The sequence below is a fragment of the Ambystoma mexicanum genome, chromosome 1q, assembly GCF_040938575.1.
Source record: "Ambystoma mexicanum isolate Mex_15411 chromosome 1q, UKY_AmexF1_1, whole genome shotgun sequence".
Taxonomy (NCBI): Eukaryota; Metazoa; Chordata; class Amphibia; order Caudata; family Ambystomatidae; genus Ambystoma; species Ambystoma mexicanum.
In genome coordinates this window covers 234,680,413-234,699,497 of record NC_090922.1, presented here as the reverse complement: position 1 = coordinate 234,699,497, position 19,085 = coordinate 234,680,413, and the positions used below count along the sequence as shown (strand labels likewise).

The 19,085-nt window shown below is 44.8% G+C and overlaps 1 protein-coding gene across 1 annotated transcript in view; it reads right to left on the bottom strand.

Moving 5' to 3' along the window:
- The window catches only part of LENG1 (leukocyte receptor cluster member 1), a 184,744-nt gene that overhangs the window by 94,358 nt on the left and 71,301 nt on the right, over positions 1–19,085 (bottom strand). The window contains exon 2 of the mRNA XM_069637925.1: positions 17,561–17,749. Within this exon, the coding sequence (XP_069494026.1) occupies positions 17,561–17,749 (189 nt within the window). The remainder of the gene's footprint in view (positions 1–17,560; positions 17,750–19,085) is intronic.

The following is a 19,085-nucleotide window of genomic DNA, read 5'->3' as shown; positions in this document are numbered from 1 at the left end:
ACCATCAGAAATGCTTTTACGGTAAATAATGCATTGTCTTCTGATGTTTGTTAATCTGCTTAGAATCACATGCTGTGCATAGACTAGCGAGCAGTACCCGGAGTTGGCGGTGGGTTATGAGAAGGAACAGTAGAGAAAAGGTGTCGTAATACTGCCTGTCCCACCTGGGAGTCAGATCTAGAGTGTGCATCTAGACAGTAGTGTTTTGTAAAGGTGTGCACAGAACTCCAGGTAGCCGCTTTGCAGATGGACTCAAGGGGAACATTTGCAATGAATGCTATGGATGCCCCCATGCCTCGAGTAGAGTGTGCTCTTGGCCTAAAGGGCAGTTCTCTCTTAGCAAGAGTATAGCAGAGAGTGATGCATTGAACAATCCATCTAGAAATAGTGGACTTTGAAACTGCATCTCCTTCTCTTCCTGCTGCCACCGAGACGAAGAACTGATTAGTCTTCCTCAGTGGTCTGGTTCTTTCCATGTAGAACATGACCGCTCTGCGTACATCTAGTGTGTGCAGAGTCCTTTCTCCCAAATTGGAAGGATTTTGAAAGAACGTTGGTAGTTCTATAGATTGGTTTACGTGGAATTTAGAAATAAATTTCGGAGCAAACCTAGGGTGAGTGCGTAGAACCACCTTATCTCTGTGAACTGTAACAAAGGGGTCTAGAATAGAAAGAGCCTGAAGTTCACTTACTCTCCTGATGGAGGTGATAGCTATTAAAAAAGCAGTCTTAAGAGTGAGGTGTTTAAGAGATGCTTTGTGCATGGGTTCGAATGGAGAGCCCATGAGTCTGGTAAGTACCACATTAAGGTCCCATCCGGGAGCTGGGTCAGCTATCGGGGGGTGTATTCTTTTTACTCCCTCCATGAAGGCCTTTATAACAGGGATCCTCCACCACGACACCTTGAGTTGGGAAGTGGTGTATGCAGAAAGTGCCGCTAGGTGGACTTTAATGGAGTTAAACACTAGACCTGAATCCAATAGGTGGGTCAGGTATAGGACAACATGTGTGGGAGAGCAGTCAATAGGGTTGATGCTTTTACTCCTGCACCAGATGACAAATCTTTTCCACTTGCTAGAATAGCAGTGGCGAGTGTTAGGTTTTCTGGCTTCCCTGAGGATGTCCATGCATCTTTGCGGGAGTTGTAGATGTCCGAACTCTATGATCTCAGGAGCCAAGCTGCTAAGTTCATGTTCTGGGGGCATGGATGTAGAGTCCTGCCCCTGTCCTGAGACAGCATGTTGTACGGGCAGGGGAGTTTTACTGGGGGAGATAGAGACATCTCCATCAAGCGAGCGAACCATGGTTGCCGGGCCCACATTGGGGCCACTAGTATCATGGTCACTTGTTCCTGGTGCATCTTGTGCACCACTCTGTTGAGAAGGGGAGTCGGGGGAAAAGCGTAAACAAATTTCCCTGACCATTGCATCGACAGACCGTTCCCCTTGGATTGGTTCTGGGGGTACCTGGAGGCGTAACTTAGGCATTGTGAGTTCTCCAGGGTTGCGAACAGGTCTATCTCTGGGAATCCCCATTGTGTGAAGACGTCGAAGACGATGTCTTCGTGCAGGCGCCATTCGTACTCTTCGGGAAGGGGGAAATCTCTGCTGAGTCTGTCTGACAGCAGATTGAGTTCCCCGGGTACATGTAGTGACAGTAGGAACATGTCCTGTTTGAGAGCCCACTTCCATATATTCTGGGCCAGTTTGGACAGGCCTGGAGAGTGGGTGCCCCCCTGCTTGTTGATGTAGTACATGGCTGTAGTGCTGTCTGTAAGGACCATTACTGTCTTGCCTTGTAGGTGTTCCTGGAAGGCTTTTAGCGCCTTGAACACAGCCAGTAGCTCCAGTAGATTTATGTGTTTGGATGCTACGCTCGGAGTCCACACTCCGTGAGCAGTCTGATGGGATAGGTGCGCCCCCCCATCCTGTGAGGGATGCGTCTGTGGTTAGAGTGGCTTCCGCCGCAGGTGTGGCAAAGGGTTTGCCTCTTTCCACGTTTCCCTTTGTCCACCACCGTAGCGAGAGAACCAAGGCTTGCGAGACCACTACTAGATCCTCCCATAGTCCGCTGGCCTGACACCACTGGCTGTTGAGCCACTCTTGCATTGGGCGCATGCGCAGGCGCGCGTGAGGTACCAAATAAATACACGACGCCATCATTCCGAGCAAGCGCATTGCTTTGCGTACCGTCACCTCTCGACCGGTCACATATTGAGGGATCTGAAACAGCATGTTTTGGACCCTCTCTTTGGAGGGGAAGACGAGGCCGTCCTTTGTTTGAATTAGAGCCCCTAGGAATTGCTCGATTTGACTGGGGTGTAAACTGGACTTCTTTTCGTTGATGGAGAAGCCCAACTGGAACAAAAGGTCTACCGTCTTTTGGGTACTGGAGAAGCATGTTTCGTAAGAATCCCCTGTTATGAGCCAGTCGTCGAGGTAATGGTAAACTGGGATGGACAACCTGCGCAGGTGGGCCGCTGCCACGGCCAGCACTTTCGTGAATACCCTTGGTGCCGATGCTATGCCGAAGGGTAGCACTTTGAACTGGTAGTGTTTGCCCTCTATCATGAACCTGAGGTATCTTCTGTGCGCTGGCAACATTAAAATATGAAAGTATGCATCTTTCATGTCCAATGTTGTCATGTAATCTCCCTGAGAAAGCAGTGGGATCACTTCCTGTAAGGTTACCATACGAAACTTTTGGGGTTTGATAAACTTGTTCGCTGGGCGCAGATCTAATACAGGGCGCATGGTTAGATCCTTTTTGGGTACAAGGAAGTACTCTGAATAAATACCTTCCGTTACCTGAGATAGGGGCACGACCTCTATGGCTCCTTTTTCCAGCAGTTGTTGTACTTCTTGGAGAAGGATGGCAAGATGTTCCGGTGTCATGCGACGTCCCCTCGGGGGTCTGTAGGATGGGGAATTGTTGAATTTGATACAGTATCCGTGGGCTACGGTGGAAAGTACCCAACGGTCTGACGTTATCTCCTCCCATGCAGGAAGAAAGGATGTTATCCGGCCCCCGACCGGTGTTGCATGGGAGGGGACGCGAATCTTCGCGTCACTTGGAGTTGTTGGGGGCCTGGGAGCCTCTGGGGGTGGATCCCCGACCTCTCCCTTTACCCCGGCGTTGGCCTCTTTGGCTGTACTGCCCACTATTGGTCTGGTAATTGGTGGCAGGGTATTGTTGATGCTGACTTTGTTGTTGTTGTTGGCCACGAAAAAAGCGTTTGTTGCCATAGCCGCGTCTGGTAGTGGGCTTAGAGATTTGGTCAAGAGTCTTGATAGTATCGAACTCTTTTTTAGCCATCTCTAGAGCTTCATCCACCGCCTTTCCGAAGAGGTTAGAGTCTTCCACAGGTTTATTTATTAAAGACGCCTGTGTCTCCGGTTTAAACCCTGAGTTGCGCAGCCATACATGGCGTTTTAGGAGTATTCCCTGCACCAGGGAACGTCCCGCTGTTTCTGCCGCGTCCAGAGAATTTTTTACAATGCTCTGGTTCACCTGGGTTCCTTCGCCAATAGTTGAAAGTAGGCGTGTACGTAAAGGCTCCGGTGCTTCCTCGGCGTCCTTGCGCAGTTTGGCCCACTGCGCGCCTGCATAGCTAGCAAGTAAAGAATTGTTGTTCGCAATTCTTGCTGAGAAGGCAGCCGAGGAAGTTACTCTTTTAGCAAGGGCATATAGCCTCTTGCCCTCCTTGTCAGGGGGTGCCTCACTGGTGGAAAGTGGTACCCCTGCCCTCTTTCTAGTATTAGATACTACTAGGGAATCCGGAATGGAATGTCCCCTAATGTAGAGCGGGTCTGAGGGTGAAGGAGTGAAAAGTTTTTCAATTCTTGGATTGACCCCTCTGATCAATGCGGGAGTGGACAGCGAAGGGATGATTCTTCTCTTCACTGAAGCTAGGAGGGGAATGGTCTGGCTGACCGGGGGTTTCTCTTTAATTACTCTTTCCACAAAGTCTAATTCTGGAGAGAGCTCCCCAGTGTCCAGTTCGAAATGTGCTGCTGCTCTGCGCAACAGGGCATTGAAAGTGGGCTGATCGTCAATTGGAGATGTGTTCCTAACCGGTGAATTGTCAGGAGGATTTAGGTTTAGGACATCAGTGTCGGAATATACTGATGGGGATTGCCAGGGGTGCGAAGGTCCCTCTTCTGGGTTTTCTCCGAAGCCTTCTTCTATAATGTCTGGCCTGTCTTCCAGACCCTCCTCCTGGTTCTGTCCCTCTTCATTGTCCATGAAATCATCCTCCTCCTCCAAGTATTGTTCCTCTCCCGTGAGGTCGTATACATTATGGAAGTCTGAGGCTGTGTCCTGCTGGGGATCGACTAGCCTCGGATTTTTGGCCCTGGGGTCCTCCTGAGGTCCCTCTCTAGTTTGAGAGGTCTAGGTATTAATAAACCTTTCCATCCTCTCCATACAGAGGTGGAGTCTTTCCATGGTTTCATGGGGTACCCCAGAGCGGTCTGGCGGGGGAAAAATAGAGTCGTCTAGTTGAAAACGGCTCGACCTCTCCCAAAGCGTCGAGGAAAGTGTCCCGTCGCCCTCCGAAAAGCCTTCAGGTGTGCTGGGTGACCTCCCGACTGAAGGGGGTAGTCCCTGCCCTCCTTCGGGCTTTTTCGGCGTGTCTTTCGACTTGTGCGTAGCGCTCGACTTGTCCTTCGGCGTACGCTTCTGGGCGTCGGCTACGGCGATCCTCGCCAAGCTCTCGGCGACTCGTTTGTCAGCGGAGGCCTGCGTTTGACGCTATGGGTGTCGATCGCTCTACGGCGGCATGCACCTTCTGTTGATGCGCGCCGGCCGATGGTTTGGGGGCGGCGCCCTTATTTGCCGAAAGCCCAGTCGCTGGTCGCGGCTGCGAGAGGGGCTTCGAACCCGAACGGTCCGAGGAGTCCGCCGGTGGAACCTGCGTCTCCTTGGGCGCCAAAGCACTTTTCGTCTTAGACGAAGAAGAGCCGTGGGTTGTGTGCTTATGTGAGTTTTTGTGTGCGTCAATGTCGCCGGGGTGTTCATCCCCATAAGCAGGGCGTGAGCCGAGCCCGTCGGGGCCGGGGACAGACGACGAAGCGCGGGAGCGCTCCTTAGAGGGGTTTTCGACTTCCGTAGCGGAGGTCGTGTTATCGCGTTCCTCGTCACTGTCTGTGGTAGCAGCGGCGGGTGAACCTTCGACCATCGACATCGCGTAGGCCGCCCACCTTTTAACCCTACGGTCTTTTAGAGTTTTAGGCTTAAGAAGCCGACAAGCCGCGCAACCCTCCCCCTTGTGATCGAGGGGCAAGCAGCGGTTACACCGTGAATGCTTGTCCTTCCAAGTAAATTTGCCCTTGCAAAGCGGGCAAAACCTAAAGGGTGTCCTCTCCATAGCCGAGGCAATAAATCGCGATAACCACCCCAAGGGAAAGGAAGGGGAAAGGGAAAGGCATTCTCAGAAAAGACCCAGAGATGTCCCACGACCCCACTCTCCCTACTGTATATGGCCTGCGAGGCCAGGCCACGTGTTCGGCAACGCCGAAGGATTTCCTCCGCTCGACCCTCCGTCGAAGATCTTGCTCGGCGGAGAACAGCTTCACAACTGCGTCGAGGGAGGGATTATTTAATATTAATGAGAAAACGACCAAAGGTCGAGGAGATGAAATTTGCAATGTCTCTCGAGGAGCTCCGCGTGAAGGCGACCAGTAGCTGGGCGGAAAAAAACAATCTGAGGGACCTCGACGCGTGAGGGATTGTGGGTACAACACACGTCACTATAGGGATAGTGTTTCAGACACGCCTTGTCGACGTCCCTTTTTCGACTACGAAAAACAAAATGCAATACTCCGCAGTGACCACTGGATGTCGGACCTATGCACAGCATGTGATTCTAAGCAGATTAACAAACATCAGAAATATATATTTATTTATTTTAAACAAATGTAAAACCATCGCAGTTGCAATACTATAGTTAAAAGCTATATTAAAGCTTCCGAGTCATGGCCCCGAAACTCTGGAATAAGCTTCCACTTAACATTGAAAATGAAGACTCCTTTCTTTGCTTCAAAAAAGCACATAAAACCTGGCTATTCAACCAATACTAGTTAAACCATACATATTCTAAAATAGATACCCGCCATAGGCCCAGCTAGATGCCTCCCTAGGATTGACTATTATCAGATTGTGTATAAAATATATGTGACCATGCAATGTTTTAACCTATGTACGTATCTTTTGCACCAGTGCATCTCTGGAGGTAATTGGACTACTGTTGAATTTTACTGTAATAGGACTGCAACAACGCTGTGATACCCAAAGGTTTGGGCATATAATAAATGTAATAAATACATCAAATAAATAAATAACAGAGGAAACTACCTCCCCAACAGAACTTATTTGCCCAATCTTAAGAAATGGCCTATTATATGGAACAATGTCATGCTTCATTATTTGATTACATGCATATATTAAACAGAAAATGGAATAGATTCATACATTATTTGAACATTCTTGAATAACTGATATCTACTTTCTAAGTAAATAATCCCCCTTCCTACTCTTACTCTATGTTTTATTTCTTGTCTTATTTTCTAAGTTCCCACTTGTTTTGTCTTATTTATTATACCCTAATAAGTTAAAGGATAGTTCCGGGACTTTTTTTTTATTGTTCCTACGGTTCGGCCATGTGTTTTTAAGCATAAATCGGTAGATCGTAGAAAACTTTCCTATGGACCTTACCCGACTTTTCGTCCATTAACGCACTCGAAATCAGCCGCCATTTTGTGATAATCCTAACATTTCCCCCCATCGACCTGGCTCACCTGCGTTTGCGGCACTAAATTAAATCCCCCGCCCCTGAGCCTGACATCAGCAGACGCGTACCGCCCATTTCCCAACGCCAAAGCACGTTTCGTGTCAACAATCGCTGCGCCTCAGCTAATGAAGTGTCGCCATGGAAATGGCAGGACGCCTCTTTCCTCAATAAGTATAAACACACCGTTTCACAACACACAGCAGCAGATTTTCGATTCCATTACTCTCTCTGTGTTACTTTGAGTATTCTGTGACTTGTTTCTGTGCTCTGGTCAGCTACCTTCGCCGCTTCTAGGCCTTGTGAACACCTGTACCATCTCTGTAAATTATTTTACTTTCTTTACCACACAATGGCTACAATAATGCCGTATATGTACGAGCCCGAGTACACCGAGGAGGAACTACTGGAAAGGCAAGCACGCGAAAAAGATGGGGATTCGTACGGCAGTTGGGAGGACCAGTCAATGGATTAAGAGCCAGGACCATGTCGCATGGACGGCGTCTCCACCTGGTGCACATGCAATCGGTGCGAGCTAATGCCAACTGAGGAGGAGAACTGCTGCTGCCGTGAAAATTCCGGGTGCTTGGCCTACATTTCGGAAGGCGAGCCAAGTCCGCAATGCATCACCGAGCTGCCAGAGTTCAGGGAAGCCTGCCTCTCACGGACCGTGTTGAGGATGATGATGGTGCTTATGCACGAACTTCGCGGCACTGTTCGTCCGCGTAATCCGAGTAACGAGTAAGTATACTCTGGTTGTGATGTCAGTGATGCCACTACTATTTCATGGTCGTCTCCCACATATAAAATTACATCTACATATCATTCGAACGCATGTAAATTGGTTCCATATTGTGCATTTTCTAGATAGAATTTTTTTCAAAGCAGAATGACATTTTTTACCTTCATCGACATTGATAAGAAAGTTTTGTCATTTTAATACCGTTTGCATCTTTCTTTTTCACCGGTGGTACAGGCTGGTGGCCTATCGTTGCTTCACTTGGTGGCTTCACGGGAGGCTCGGACACCGCCTTCGGAGAGTAATACCTGCCGGTGCGGTACTTGCCATTAGACAACATTTCCCCAGCGACAGTGGACAATACCGCAGATTTTCCCTGGATGTGCTGCAACCGGAACTTTACAATATGTAATGTTTATTATTTATGTTCAATTGAAATTAAGATCTAAAATAAAACCCAACATATATTTTAACAATGGTTGTTTTGATTTTTTAAATGAATCTAGTGTGTCTCCATTGAATAGTCTTCCTGTGCCTTGTCTTGTCACACCACATGTCCCCGGCCAGCATCCTCCCTCACGCTGGCCGCCCACCTTCAATCCACATAACCGTTGAACCCATATGCAGCAGACATACATATGTTATTTTGCGGGTTGGCATCAAGCCTCCCGGCCTTGCCTCCTCCCCCAAAAATACTTACCACACCACTTTGTTCAAGCGTTGGCAATAAAAGGCTGTTGGATTTTATTGATACAAAACATGGTTATAGGTAAATAATCAATATGGTTGATCATAATAAATCATCCTTTTGGGCACCGGGTACAGAGATGACCCCCTCTGGCCCGTGCCGCCTTGCCGCCACAGGCCAGCCTGCTGCTGACTAACTACCTAGGCATCCAGGGTCTCCAGGGTGAACTGCACCCATATATTCTCCTGGGAGGGTGAGGTATTTATAAACTCACCCCCCTGCCTTCCATGTACTAGATCCTGCAGCCTGCCTCTTACATGCAGTTAGATGGCCTCTCCTTGGTGAGGCCCTGCGGCAAACGAGTCTTGTCTGCACGACCACCGCCCCAATCCACCCCCGGCCCTATCAAAGGCAGTTCGCACCGGGGTACTTGTGCTGGCAAGTGGAGCTGTCAGGGAGCGATAAAGGCCAAGAAGTGCCAAAGACCATGTACACTTCAAAGTGGTCTATAGAGCATGGGTTGTTGTTCCCATGTCTACCTCCAGACCCCGTGTCTCCTGCCAAGCATCCCCCCTCACGCTGGACGCCCCCCCCTGCAAACCGCATAATGCCACGACATATTCACGTCATTCATTCACAAACACACCCCTGTTTCGAATTCTTTATAACCCACTTCATATTTCTAATGAGAACTTCTTTGCGCTTTGCTAGTCAACCCGTGAAGGTGCTGGTTATCTGCTCTTCGTCTCTGTGAACTTCCGTGACCACTTCGAGCAAACTCGTCAGTTTGCAACCTGTGAACTGCTCCCTGTTCTACGACAAGAAACTACTCTGATCCCTGCATCTAACTGTTTGTTCGTCAAGGTAAGGCCATGTACCATAATCATTTTGCGTCCAATTTTTTAATTTATATCTATTTGCTAGTAGTCATCAAATTGCATCCATGTTTTCTTTTCGTTCAAGACAGTACATGCAAGGAACTAGTCACATGTTCTGAGTTTAGTCAAATTATTTTTCTATTTTTTTAAAGTTATTCAAATACTTATCTGCATGTGAATAACGTGTATAGTTCCAAGAACCAAAACGAACCTTGCATTGAACCTTTTATGTGTCATTTAATTTTTTAACACATTGGTATTCATAGAGAATTGTTGATCTTTACTTTTCAGAACTTTCCACAATGCCTGCCTGTTCCATTGGCGGTTGCCCTTCGAAGACCCATAAAAAATCTGAAGGTACTATAATGCATGTTTTCCCTAAGACAATAGATCAGATAAGAGAATGGGTCCGATATTGCGGATATCCACCGTCTGAGCTTGAAAGTAGAGTCCTAGAAGTCTTTGCGGACAAGAGGGGTGATCGATACCGCATCTGCAGCAGGCACTTTAGCTCAGACATGTACTCCACATCATTGCTAATAAAGAAGAACACACCGCGAGCGAAGCGAAAATTGCTCTCAACCGCTATTCCCACTCTATTCGTCCACATCCCTCCACTGGTGAGTCAAGTTTACGGATTTAGCTCTCGGCCTTGCGGTAGTGTGTAGCATTAGCTAACAATAATTTCCCCATTTATGTATCCACTCAATATGAAGGCGGAAGATTCTCCATCCGTGTCGTTATTGCAGTCATCAGCCACTTCAAGCGCCTATCGGGTAATCTTACTTAGCTATTCTGCCACTGACTTGTTTTAGGCATGTAAATCAATAGTTTTAATTTATCGTGTAATTATTTTACCTAATGGTACACCCTACTACTCGTCCTCTAGTCTTTGTTTTCAGTTATAATTATTGTTATCCAAAATAATGCAAGTACTGTCTTTCAGGGAGATGCTGAGGAGTCCAACGCATTGACGACAACCGTTGATGTCACTCAGATGCTCGAGGTACATTTCCGGACAGTTCCATCGATGGAGATCATCAGATCTTGCATTCTTGTAGCGGGATTGTTACACACAATGTTTCTTTCGTTTTTAGCCATTGATATGTCCTTCTGTCGTCGCCCTCCTATGTGTCTTCTTTTTTCAATATTGTGTTCATTACTAATGAAAGTCCTATGTTTCAGGGAGTCGATGGAGCATTAGTCCAAGAAGAAGGGGGAGCATGCAGTTACGGGTCGGCGCAATGTTCTACAAGAACATCACCCCTAGTAGTTGATGCAGATCTCTGGGTGGTGACACTTCCAACGATCGAGCAAATCGAATCATATTTAGATATCCATTACTTATTTTAGACAACTGATCATTTGTGCAGGTCTATTTAGATGAGCCGTTGACGCCTGCACAAAGTTTATGTTCTTTTTAACAAAATAGAAAACCATACTAATGCAATTACTGTGTTTCAGGGAGTTGCTGAAGCGTCATCTTCAATAATATCATCAATGGAAGTCTATGCGGAGCCCGAGGTATGGATCTTGACAGTTCTATCCAACTAGATCAACAATGCGTGAATAATTGTCGTTTGAATGTTCTACACAATGCGTTCATTCGTGTTTTGCTATTGAGATGTGCGTGGGTATTGGTCCCCAAGTACATTTTGTGTTTTCAATATTATTATACATACTAATGAAAGTTCTATGTTTCAGGGAGTCGATGGAGCGTCAGTGCGTGATGGATGTGCTTATCATGAAAATATAGTCGTTGCAGCGCAAGAGGAAGTGGAGACATGCACACACGAGTCGGAGCAACAGCGTCCTGATGTTGAAGTTCGAGGCAAGAAAGTTTCAAAGAAAAGAAAGCAAAAGAAGGTTAGTGTCCTGGTCACTATATTATGTTGTTTTTCACTGTTAATAGTTCAATACTGTAAGTTGTGTTTAAACTGAACATCCCTTTTCCAATCTGTCCTCTAGTTGCGATTGGGTGTACGAACTAGATCTACACAGACAGTGAAGCGAACGAGAGATGTTGCTTGTCAAACCTTTTGGCAGGGACTTGAGACTGGAGATGCATCGTGCCAATGGGAAGAATATGAAGTGATTGACAACGGAGCTATACCACCACCAGCCATTGATAGTGAATGTCCTCCTGGTAGTTCGGATGCAGTCGGAGATCAATTCACAGAATCCACACCCGCAAAAACTAAGACCGCGAGAAAGTTGAAGAAATTGTTTTAGTCACCCATCGCCGGAGAAGGAACAGATGTTGCAATGGAAGAGAATGAAGTGGACGACAATGAAACACCATCAATATCACTGAACATAGCGGAAGACGATATCAGAGATTCTACCTTTCATGTGAGTGACATGTCCTCAACGTTACAGGCCGAACCAGCTGGGATGCAGAGTGACAGTATAAGGAAAGAGGCCAAATTCATTGTATTCGATAGTTGTTTGATTGATATTATTATTAGGATGAAATGTGGGCATTCGGTTGGTGGGGAAGTATGTGGCGAGCCATTGATTAATGTGACTCGTGCAATTCGAGGCACTAACCTTAAAATACATGCCACCTGTACAAAATATCATCCTTTCTCATGGTCTGCACAACCCATGCTGGGCCAACTGCCAGCAGGCAATCTACTTTGTGCAGCGGCCGCACTTTTTAGTGGTTCAAGTTTTAAAAAGTTAGAGTATTTCTTTCAGTTTGTGGGAATCCATTTCATTGCGAAAACTCAGTTCTACAAATACCAAATCGATTATCTATTTCCAGCCATTAGCGAAGCTTGGAGAATGGAAAAAATGTCTATTGATAGTACATTCGCGGGCAAACTGTTCAGGCTAGCCGGTGATGGACAGTGCGACAGCCCAGGATTTTCAGCCAAGTACTGCACCTACCACTTTCAGGACATGGAAAGTAAGAAAATTGTGAGTTCGGTGGTCGTGCAGGTGTCACAAAGTACATCCTCAGTGGCCATGGAGAAAGTTGGCTTTGCAGCATCATTGCAAGAACTACAATCGAGGGGAATGGTGATCGACCTGATAGCCACGGACAGACACGTTTCAATTGCCAAGACAATGAGAGAAGAGTACAAAAATATAAATCACCAATTTGACGTATGGCATCTTGCAAAAACAATCAATAAAAACATGTCGGCTGCAGGTAAAAAAAAAGATATGCAAGGTATTTCACAGTGGTCCAAGCCAATCAGCAACCATCTTTGGTGGAGCTCAAAAACATGTGGAGGGTCGTTGGAAATTCTACTGGAAAAATGGCGGTCAGTAATGCTACACTGTAGCAACGTTCACCGCTGGACCACAAACCAACATTTCCACAATTGTGAACATGGCCATTTGTCCACAGAGGAGGCACGGAAGAAGAAGTGGTTGATTCCTTCATCACCCACTCACAAAGCCATTGAAAAGATTGTATTTGATAAAACTATAACAAGAGATTTGAGGGGACTCACGGAATTCTGCCACACAGGAGATTTGGAGGTGTTCCACAATATGTGCCTAAAGTACAGGCCAAAACGATTGCATTTTGGCATGGAGGGCATGATAAATCGGACTCTTCTAGCGGTCTTGGCACATAACCATAATGTTGGCCGTCAACAAAGTAGGACGACCGGAACTTTAGGGACGCTTCGCTACAATAAGGCCTTCACTAAAAGAAGTAAACAATGGGTGATCAAACCAGTGTTTCAGGATATGCAATATGAGTTTATTGAGAGACTTATTGTTGATGTCCTAGATAGGCACATACATGGAGTTGTGAACGAACCTGTGCAGGGGACAACTGCATTGCCACCCAACATTGCCTCTGTTCCATGTCCACCTAAAGCAGAGCTCATTGAGAAATACACATCACGGTTTAAATGATTGTAATTTGATTGTCTGTTCTCTCGAGTCTCCTCATGTTGCAGGCCCATTGAATATGTGTATCTATGTAATGTGTAAATAAAAGTGATTGCTCAGAGTACATGCAATGTGTCTCTCCACCGTTGCCCCTCCCTTCACCGTGCAGTTGTGCGAACCACCCGGGTGTCACCTGTGACTTTGCTCTGGAGTCTCCTCATGTCGCAGGCCCATTGAATATGTGTAGCTATGTATTGTGTAAATAAAAGTGATTGCTCAGTGTACATGAAATGTGTCTATCCAACCTTGTTCATTTGCGCATTAAATTAAACCAAACAGTAATATAAATCATTTTTCAAAAAATATAGAATGTCTCCGTATTTATGGTTCTCTGGGGCTGCAAATGCACGTAGACAAAATGCAAAGATGGAGTGTAAATTTCAAGTCCTGTGAGATGGCCTTACACTGAATGTAGCTAACTAGGAATGTGTGCTCGTTCAAAGTGAAGGTCAGCTGCTTTGATTTTTTGCTCGGGTGCCGGAATGGCCCACGACTCAGTATAAGGTTCTATTGTTATTTGACCTTGACAGGCCGGGACCATCCCGAAAGACTTCTTTTTGGGGGTGTGGTGCAATAACGTAAACGATAATGAATAGAATTTCAGAAACGAAAGCCATTTAATGTTCGTTCATTAGAAGAAATAACGTCGGCATAGAAGGAGTGGTATTTCGGGGCTGCCCTACGCACAGACACAATGGAAAATGCAAATATAATGTAAGTAACTCTTTAGATGAGTTTATACCGCAATTTAATTACTATACAGTAGCTTTAAAGACGGGTTAAGTTGTACTTGTTCGTTCTATGTGGCATATTGTTTTGTACCGCGCACTATCTTGAGGAGAACCATCTCCTTTTACGGAAGCACCTCAAAACCTTCCTCTTTGCTTCTGCTTTCTCTCTCCCTCTCCCCTGCTACAACTGGTCCACTGTCTGCGTCCTCGGTCCTGGGCCCTTCCACTCTCCACCTGCACTGCCTCCCTGTCAACCCCTGCACTGGGGGACTGTCTCAGTATCCTACAGCCCCCCCTTCCCAGCACTTGTTCTGCACTTACCTTGCACTCGCCACCAGCTGGCCCTATGTATTTATTATTTTATGCTACTTACCTTGTACTCCACTTCCCCCCTCCCCTTCCCCTTGCACTTTTACCTTCCCCCTACCCCTGCACTTGCGCGATCTGAATGACACCTGGCCTAGTAGGATCGTTGTCTGTCTTCTCCTTGTTCCCCCCCTCCCTGCCTCGCCACGCCTTGAAACACTTGTGTATAGGCGCGTTGCAAATGCCATATTATATCATATCAGTGACGAAGTGGTCCACTGGCGCTCAGGCGGCTCTGAAAAAGGCGGAGGAGAGGGGGTGGGTTACTGGAAATGACGTATAATACCCAGTTGCACTGTCCTAGCTATGAAATAATTTCCCGACCTAATATATAAAATGAATAATTTTAGTAAAGATCTGATGGTGAGACTAATTTCATTTTTTATGTTTTTAAAACAGGTACATCCTTCATTATTGTATGTGTCACCAGTACCAGACACCGGCGGATGGCTTTTACAACCGCCAGTTGCTTCTCCGCGTGAACAACGTTACCACCCTGACCATTTTATGGGACGATCGCCAAGTACAAGTATGCCCTTACGCGGTACTAATGGCTAGATGCAACATACATACCCTTGTGGTGGCCTAGTGCCTTGTTGTTGGAACAGCCATGCGATTATCAGTGCGACCGAAGAGCTTATTTTATCGTAAACCAACACCCTGTGTAATGCACACGAACATCGCTTGCCTCAAGACGAACTATTTTGGATCGAGAGCAAAGAAAAATGCAAATCGCTGAATATTCTCTAAACATTTGATCTCAAATAAATGTACTTTACCAAATTTACAATCTTGCGGTTTGATTTAAAAGTACAGTTTCATATTCCGAATTGTGGCGCGCTGTGTTGTGAGCTGATCTGTGTTGGTTTCCGGGTTCTGTGTGGAGTCGCTTAGAAGACGCCTGGGCGCGTTTGCCTACGCAGCACAGTCACGTCACGGATAGAGGCGGGGAATATGAATGTTTTGATAAAGTCTGTTTCAGGGGCGGGGGATATGATTTAGTGTCGCAAACGCAGGTGAGCCAGGTCGATGGGGGGGAAATGATAGGATTATCACAAAATGGCGTCTGATTTCGAGTGCGTTAATGGACGAAAAGTCGGGTAAGGTCCATAGGAATGTTTTCTACGATCTACCGATTTATGCTTAAAAACACATGGCCGAACCGTAGGAACAATAAAAAAAAAGTCCCGGAACTATCCTTTAAATGAAGCCATTATATCAAACATGTTTGTTTCAATTGTACAAGTTTTGACTGCAATAAGTTATGTAATTGCCCAAAAATTGACTAACTTTGTACTATTTGCCTTTCTTCAACATTAATAAAAATGTTTAAACATGAAAAATAAAATAAAAAATATAAAAAAAGAAATGGCCTATTAATGGCGCGTGCATGTTAAATGTGGTGACATTTCATTAACCGTTTCATAATGTAAAACCAATTGCAGAACCTGAATTTCACTCTTCATAGAATGGGAGCCAAAAAATAGTTTGGGAGAAATATATCAAAATGGTCTGCTCCCAATTTTTGCCATGCACCTAAATCCTAATGAGAATTGGTTCACAAAAAAAAAATAGGACATTTTGAAATTTAAGATTTGCTTCCATTTCAGGCATGCACACGAAATTGCATACACACAAAGCTCCGAAAAGTGTGAAACATCTAGGAATGCATCAGAAATGACAGAGGCATGAAAACTTCAGAATGTAAAAGTAATCCAAAAATTCTGTGAAAATGCCCTCAATTGCAATTTGAACACAAATATCAAAAGCATCCTAAAATGAAGTTTGTGAAGAACTTGGAATACATACAAAAGGTGGCACAGTCTAACTACCAAACGAATGCAGAAGGGAGATTTCACAAATAAGGTGGTCAAATTCTAAATGCTAAACAGGAAAACATGATTTACATTCAGAATTGCAGTTAGTCAACTGGACATCCAAACTGCCAATTCTGCCATAATGTCTGATCAGACTCCCTCAGAATTTCTTAATGACTATAGTAGAACCATTCCAGATTGATATTTTTGGGTTCATAGCATTGCCGAGATCAAGACATCTGATGTAGCTGAAATTGTTATTTCCGTTTCACTTTTGAATATTTATACATTGTTGGACTTCATTGATCCGATCCATTGTATTGTTACAATTTACATTATTCATAACTGCGTAGTACATCAAACTTAACAGCTCCATCAAGGAAAGACTTTGAATAGTGAATTGTGTTGCCTTCATACTGATTTTTAGTTTTGGAGATGCAGTTTCAGAACTTGTTCAGCATACAGACGCCTCCATTAGCCTGGGCTGAACACATTTACTGTGAATGTTAAGAAGTAAACAAAATTAATACATTTGTGAAATGTAATCTCTCTGGGTTACCCCATAGTTGCCCAAATGTCTAGGTAAACACAGTAGAGCAGGACAAACTGCTCACCATAGAGTTCTAAAGACCTATATACTATACTCAAACCTTAGCTTTATGTGTGGCTTCAAAAGTCATTCTGAAATGCAGTCTGGAGGATGTGTTTCACTGAACTTATGATAAGGTCTGAGCTATATTCTAATTTTGTTTCATCATTAATCTTTATTCTTAATCATGCAGTTTTAATATTTGTTAACTCGTATGGAATAGTGAAATTAGAGATTTTACATATTTTTTAATTAAGTGGTATGATCAGTTCCTGAAGATAAGCCCCGAAAAATGTCGAAAAAATAATTTCGAATTTTTTTATGCTTTTATTTACATGTTCTTTTTGGGTTCCACAAGTAAAAAAAAAGGTTAAAACAAAAAAATTTTTTTTAAAAAGGGTGCTTGGGGGGGAACCCCCCCATTTCAAACAAAAAACAAAGAAAAAAAGACATTTGGAAAAAAAAAAAAAATCGACATTTTGTTTTCAACATTTTGACTTTCGACATTGTTTTTCGACATTATCACTATAAACCGTTAAGAAGTGTATTCAAAATGGAACCCTTTACTTTTGGAGATGAGGATCCTCGATTATATGAGGTGACTGGATATTATATTTGAAGTCCATTTTTCTAGGATGAATTTGGGTGCGCACGGGGCACCCCAGCTTGAGATCTGCAGTGTATTGAGCGTAGGCTGATGTCATGCTTTTCTTCAGTCTCCCTAGTAAGCATGGGCTGATCACCTTCTTTTCTAATATCAAACAGTATGTTTGAGCTGGGTAAGTGCTTTATTTGTCTCCTCTAGTAAATCTGGGCTGAGCATGTGCCTTCCTCTGCTTTCCCTTAGTTAGCCTGGGCTGAGCACTTTCTTTCCTTCGCTCCCCTACCTTGTCTGTGCGAACCACAGTAAGCCATGGCAAAGCAAATCATATCATTCATACAGGCTGCAGAGGTAAACCCTGGTTGAGCATGTGCTTTCCTCCATTCATATCTCTGCATGCTTCGCACACAAAGGACAATGTGCACAGGAGTAGATTATCACGGAAGAGGTACCTTCTCTTTACGTTTCTCCTCCTCATACTCCTTGTTGCCCTGTTTGGTCCCCTTCCCTTCCACCAGGTCCTCAAACAGGTTAATGTGGGAAGGTCCAGTCCCCGGTACTGCCAGAGCCACACCATCGATGGAACTGGTGCAGTCAGGAAGAGAATGGCGAGCCTTTTTGCGCAGAAAGTCTGTGCGTGCCTGGTGAGACAAAATAATCAATTTATAATTTTAACCAAAGAAAATCGAATTAAACCACACAATGCGTCATGCATCCATTTCAAACATTGCATGAATGATAAAGTTGAAATAGAAGTAGAACTCTGAGGTTATTTTAATGTGGTAATGTTATCATCTCAGTGACAACTATGTGTAGTATTTGAGCATAAATCCAAATTTAGTAAACCAATATGGTTGCACATTTCTCAAGTGTCTTCCAATCAAATGCACAGACCTCAAAAGTTTACAGAAGGTAAACAATATAAATATACAGGTTGTAATCACCATTGCTTACTACAAACGGGGTGACATTCAACCATACATGTGACAGTGCATGGTGAAGGCCTCCGAGATGTAGCATGCGCGTGCTCTTGACAAACCACATTATTCCCTTTTGCTTATTTTACATTTCTGAACTGTCTCAATTCAGAAATTTAAAACTAATTTGTTCACAACCACTAACAACCTCTCACTTGTAAACTCTTATAACATCACGATAACTTCCCCTTCACGCAAAAGCCAAATGCATGAAGACTTCCCCAAGAAGCTCAATGTCTCCAGAGCTCTGGTCATCTCTAGGCTTGACTACTGTAATAGCCTCTTCCTCAACCTCCCCACATCCCCTTCAGAGTAGGGCTGCAAGACTTATCCTTGGCCTCAAGCCCAGGGACTGTATGTCTCCACTAGGTACCTGTGGCCGCGAGGATCAAATTCAAGACCTTCTGCATCATCCACAAGACTTTCTTGTGAGTGGGACCACGCTATCTCCAACTTTCTCTTCCTAAATACTCGCCCTCTAGAGCCCTCTGCTCCTCCAACTCTCTGCTTATTAAACGTTTCAACAAACAGAGAATGGGAGGCAGGTCTCTCGCCTCGGTTTGTGCCTCTCTTTGGAACAGCCTCCCTGCCCCTTTCAGACTTGAGGCGGACCTCGTCAAGTTCCAGAAACTTCTCAAGACTCTGCTCTATTCTACCTCTTTTCCTTCCATGCTAATCATCCCACTGCCACTGGTACCTCTAACTCAACCAAGTGAACCAAAGACACAAACAGTGATCATCCTTGGAAATGAAAGGTTACTAAATAATACTACAAACCTTGAAGAAAACGATCAAATTGAAGCCTAGTAACAGTATCCACAAACCAACTGAATGAAAATACTAATTCAGTCACTGCGTTTGGAAATACAAAACCAAAGACTTTAGAGCTATATTTACAAACCGACTGAACACAAAAATATATTTAAAAAAAAAGTAATTCAGTGATTGTTTTGCAAATAAAGATCAAACAATAAGGAGCAAAAGACTACTAAAGTAGTTT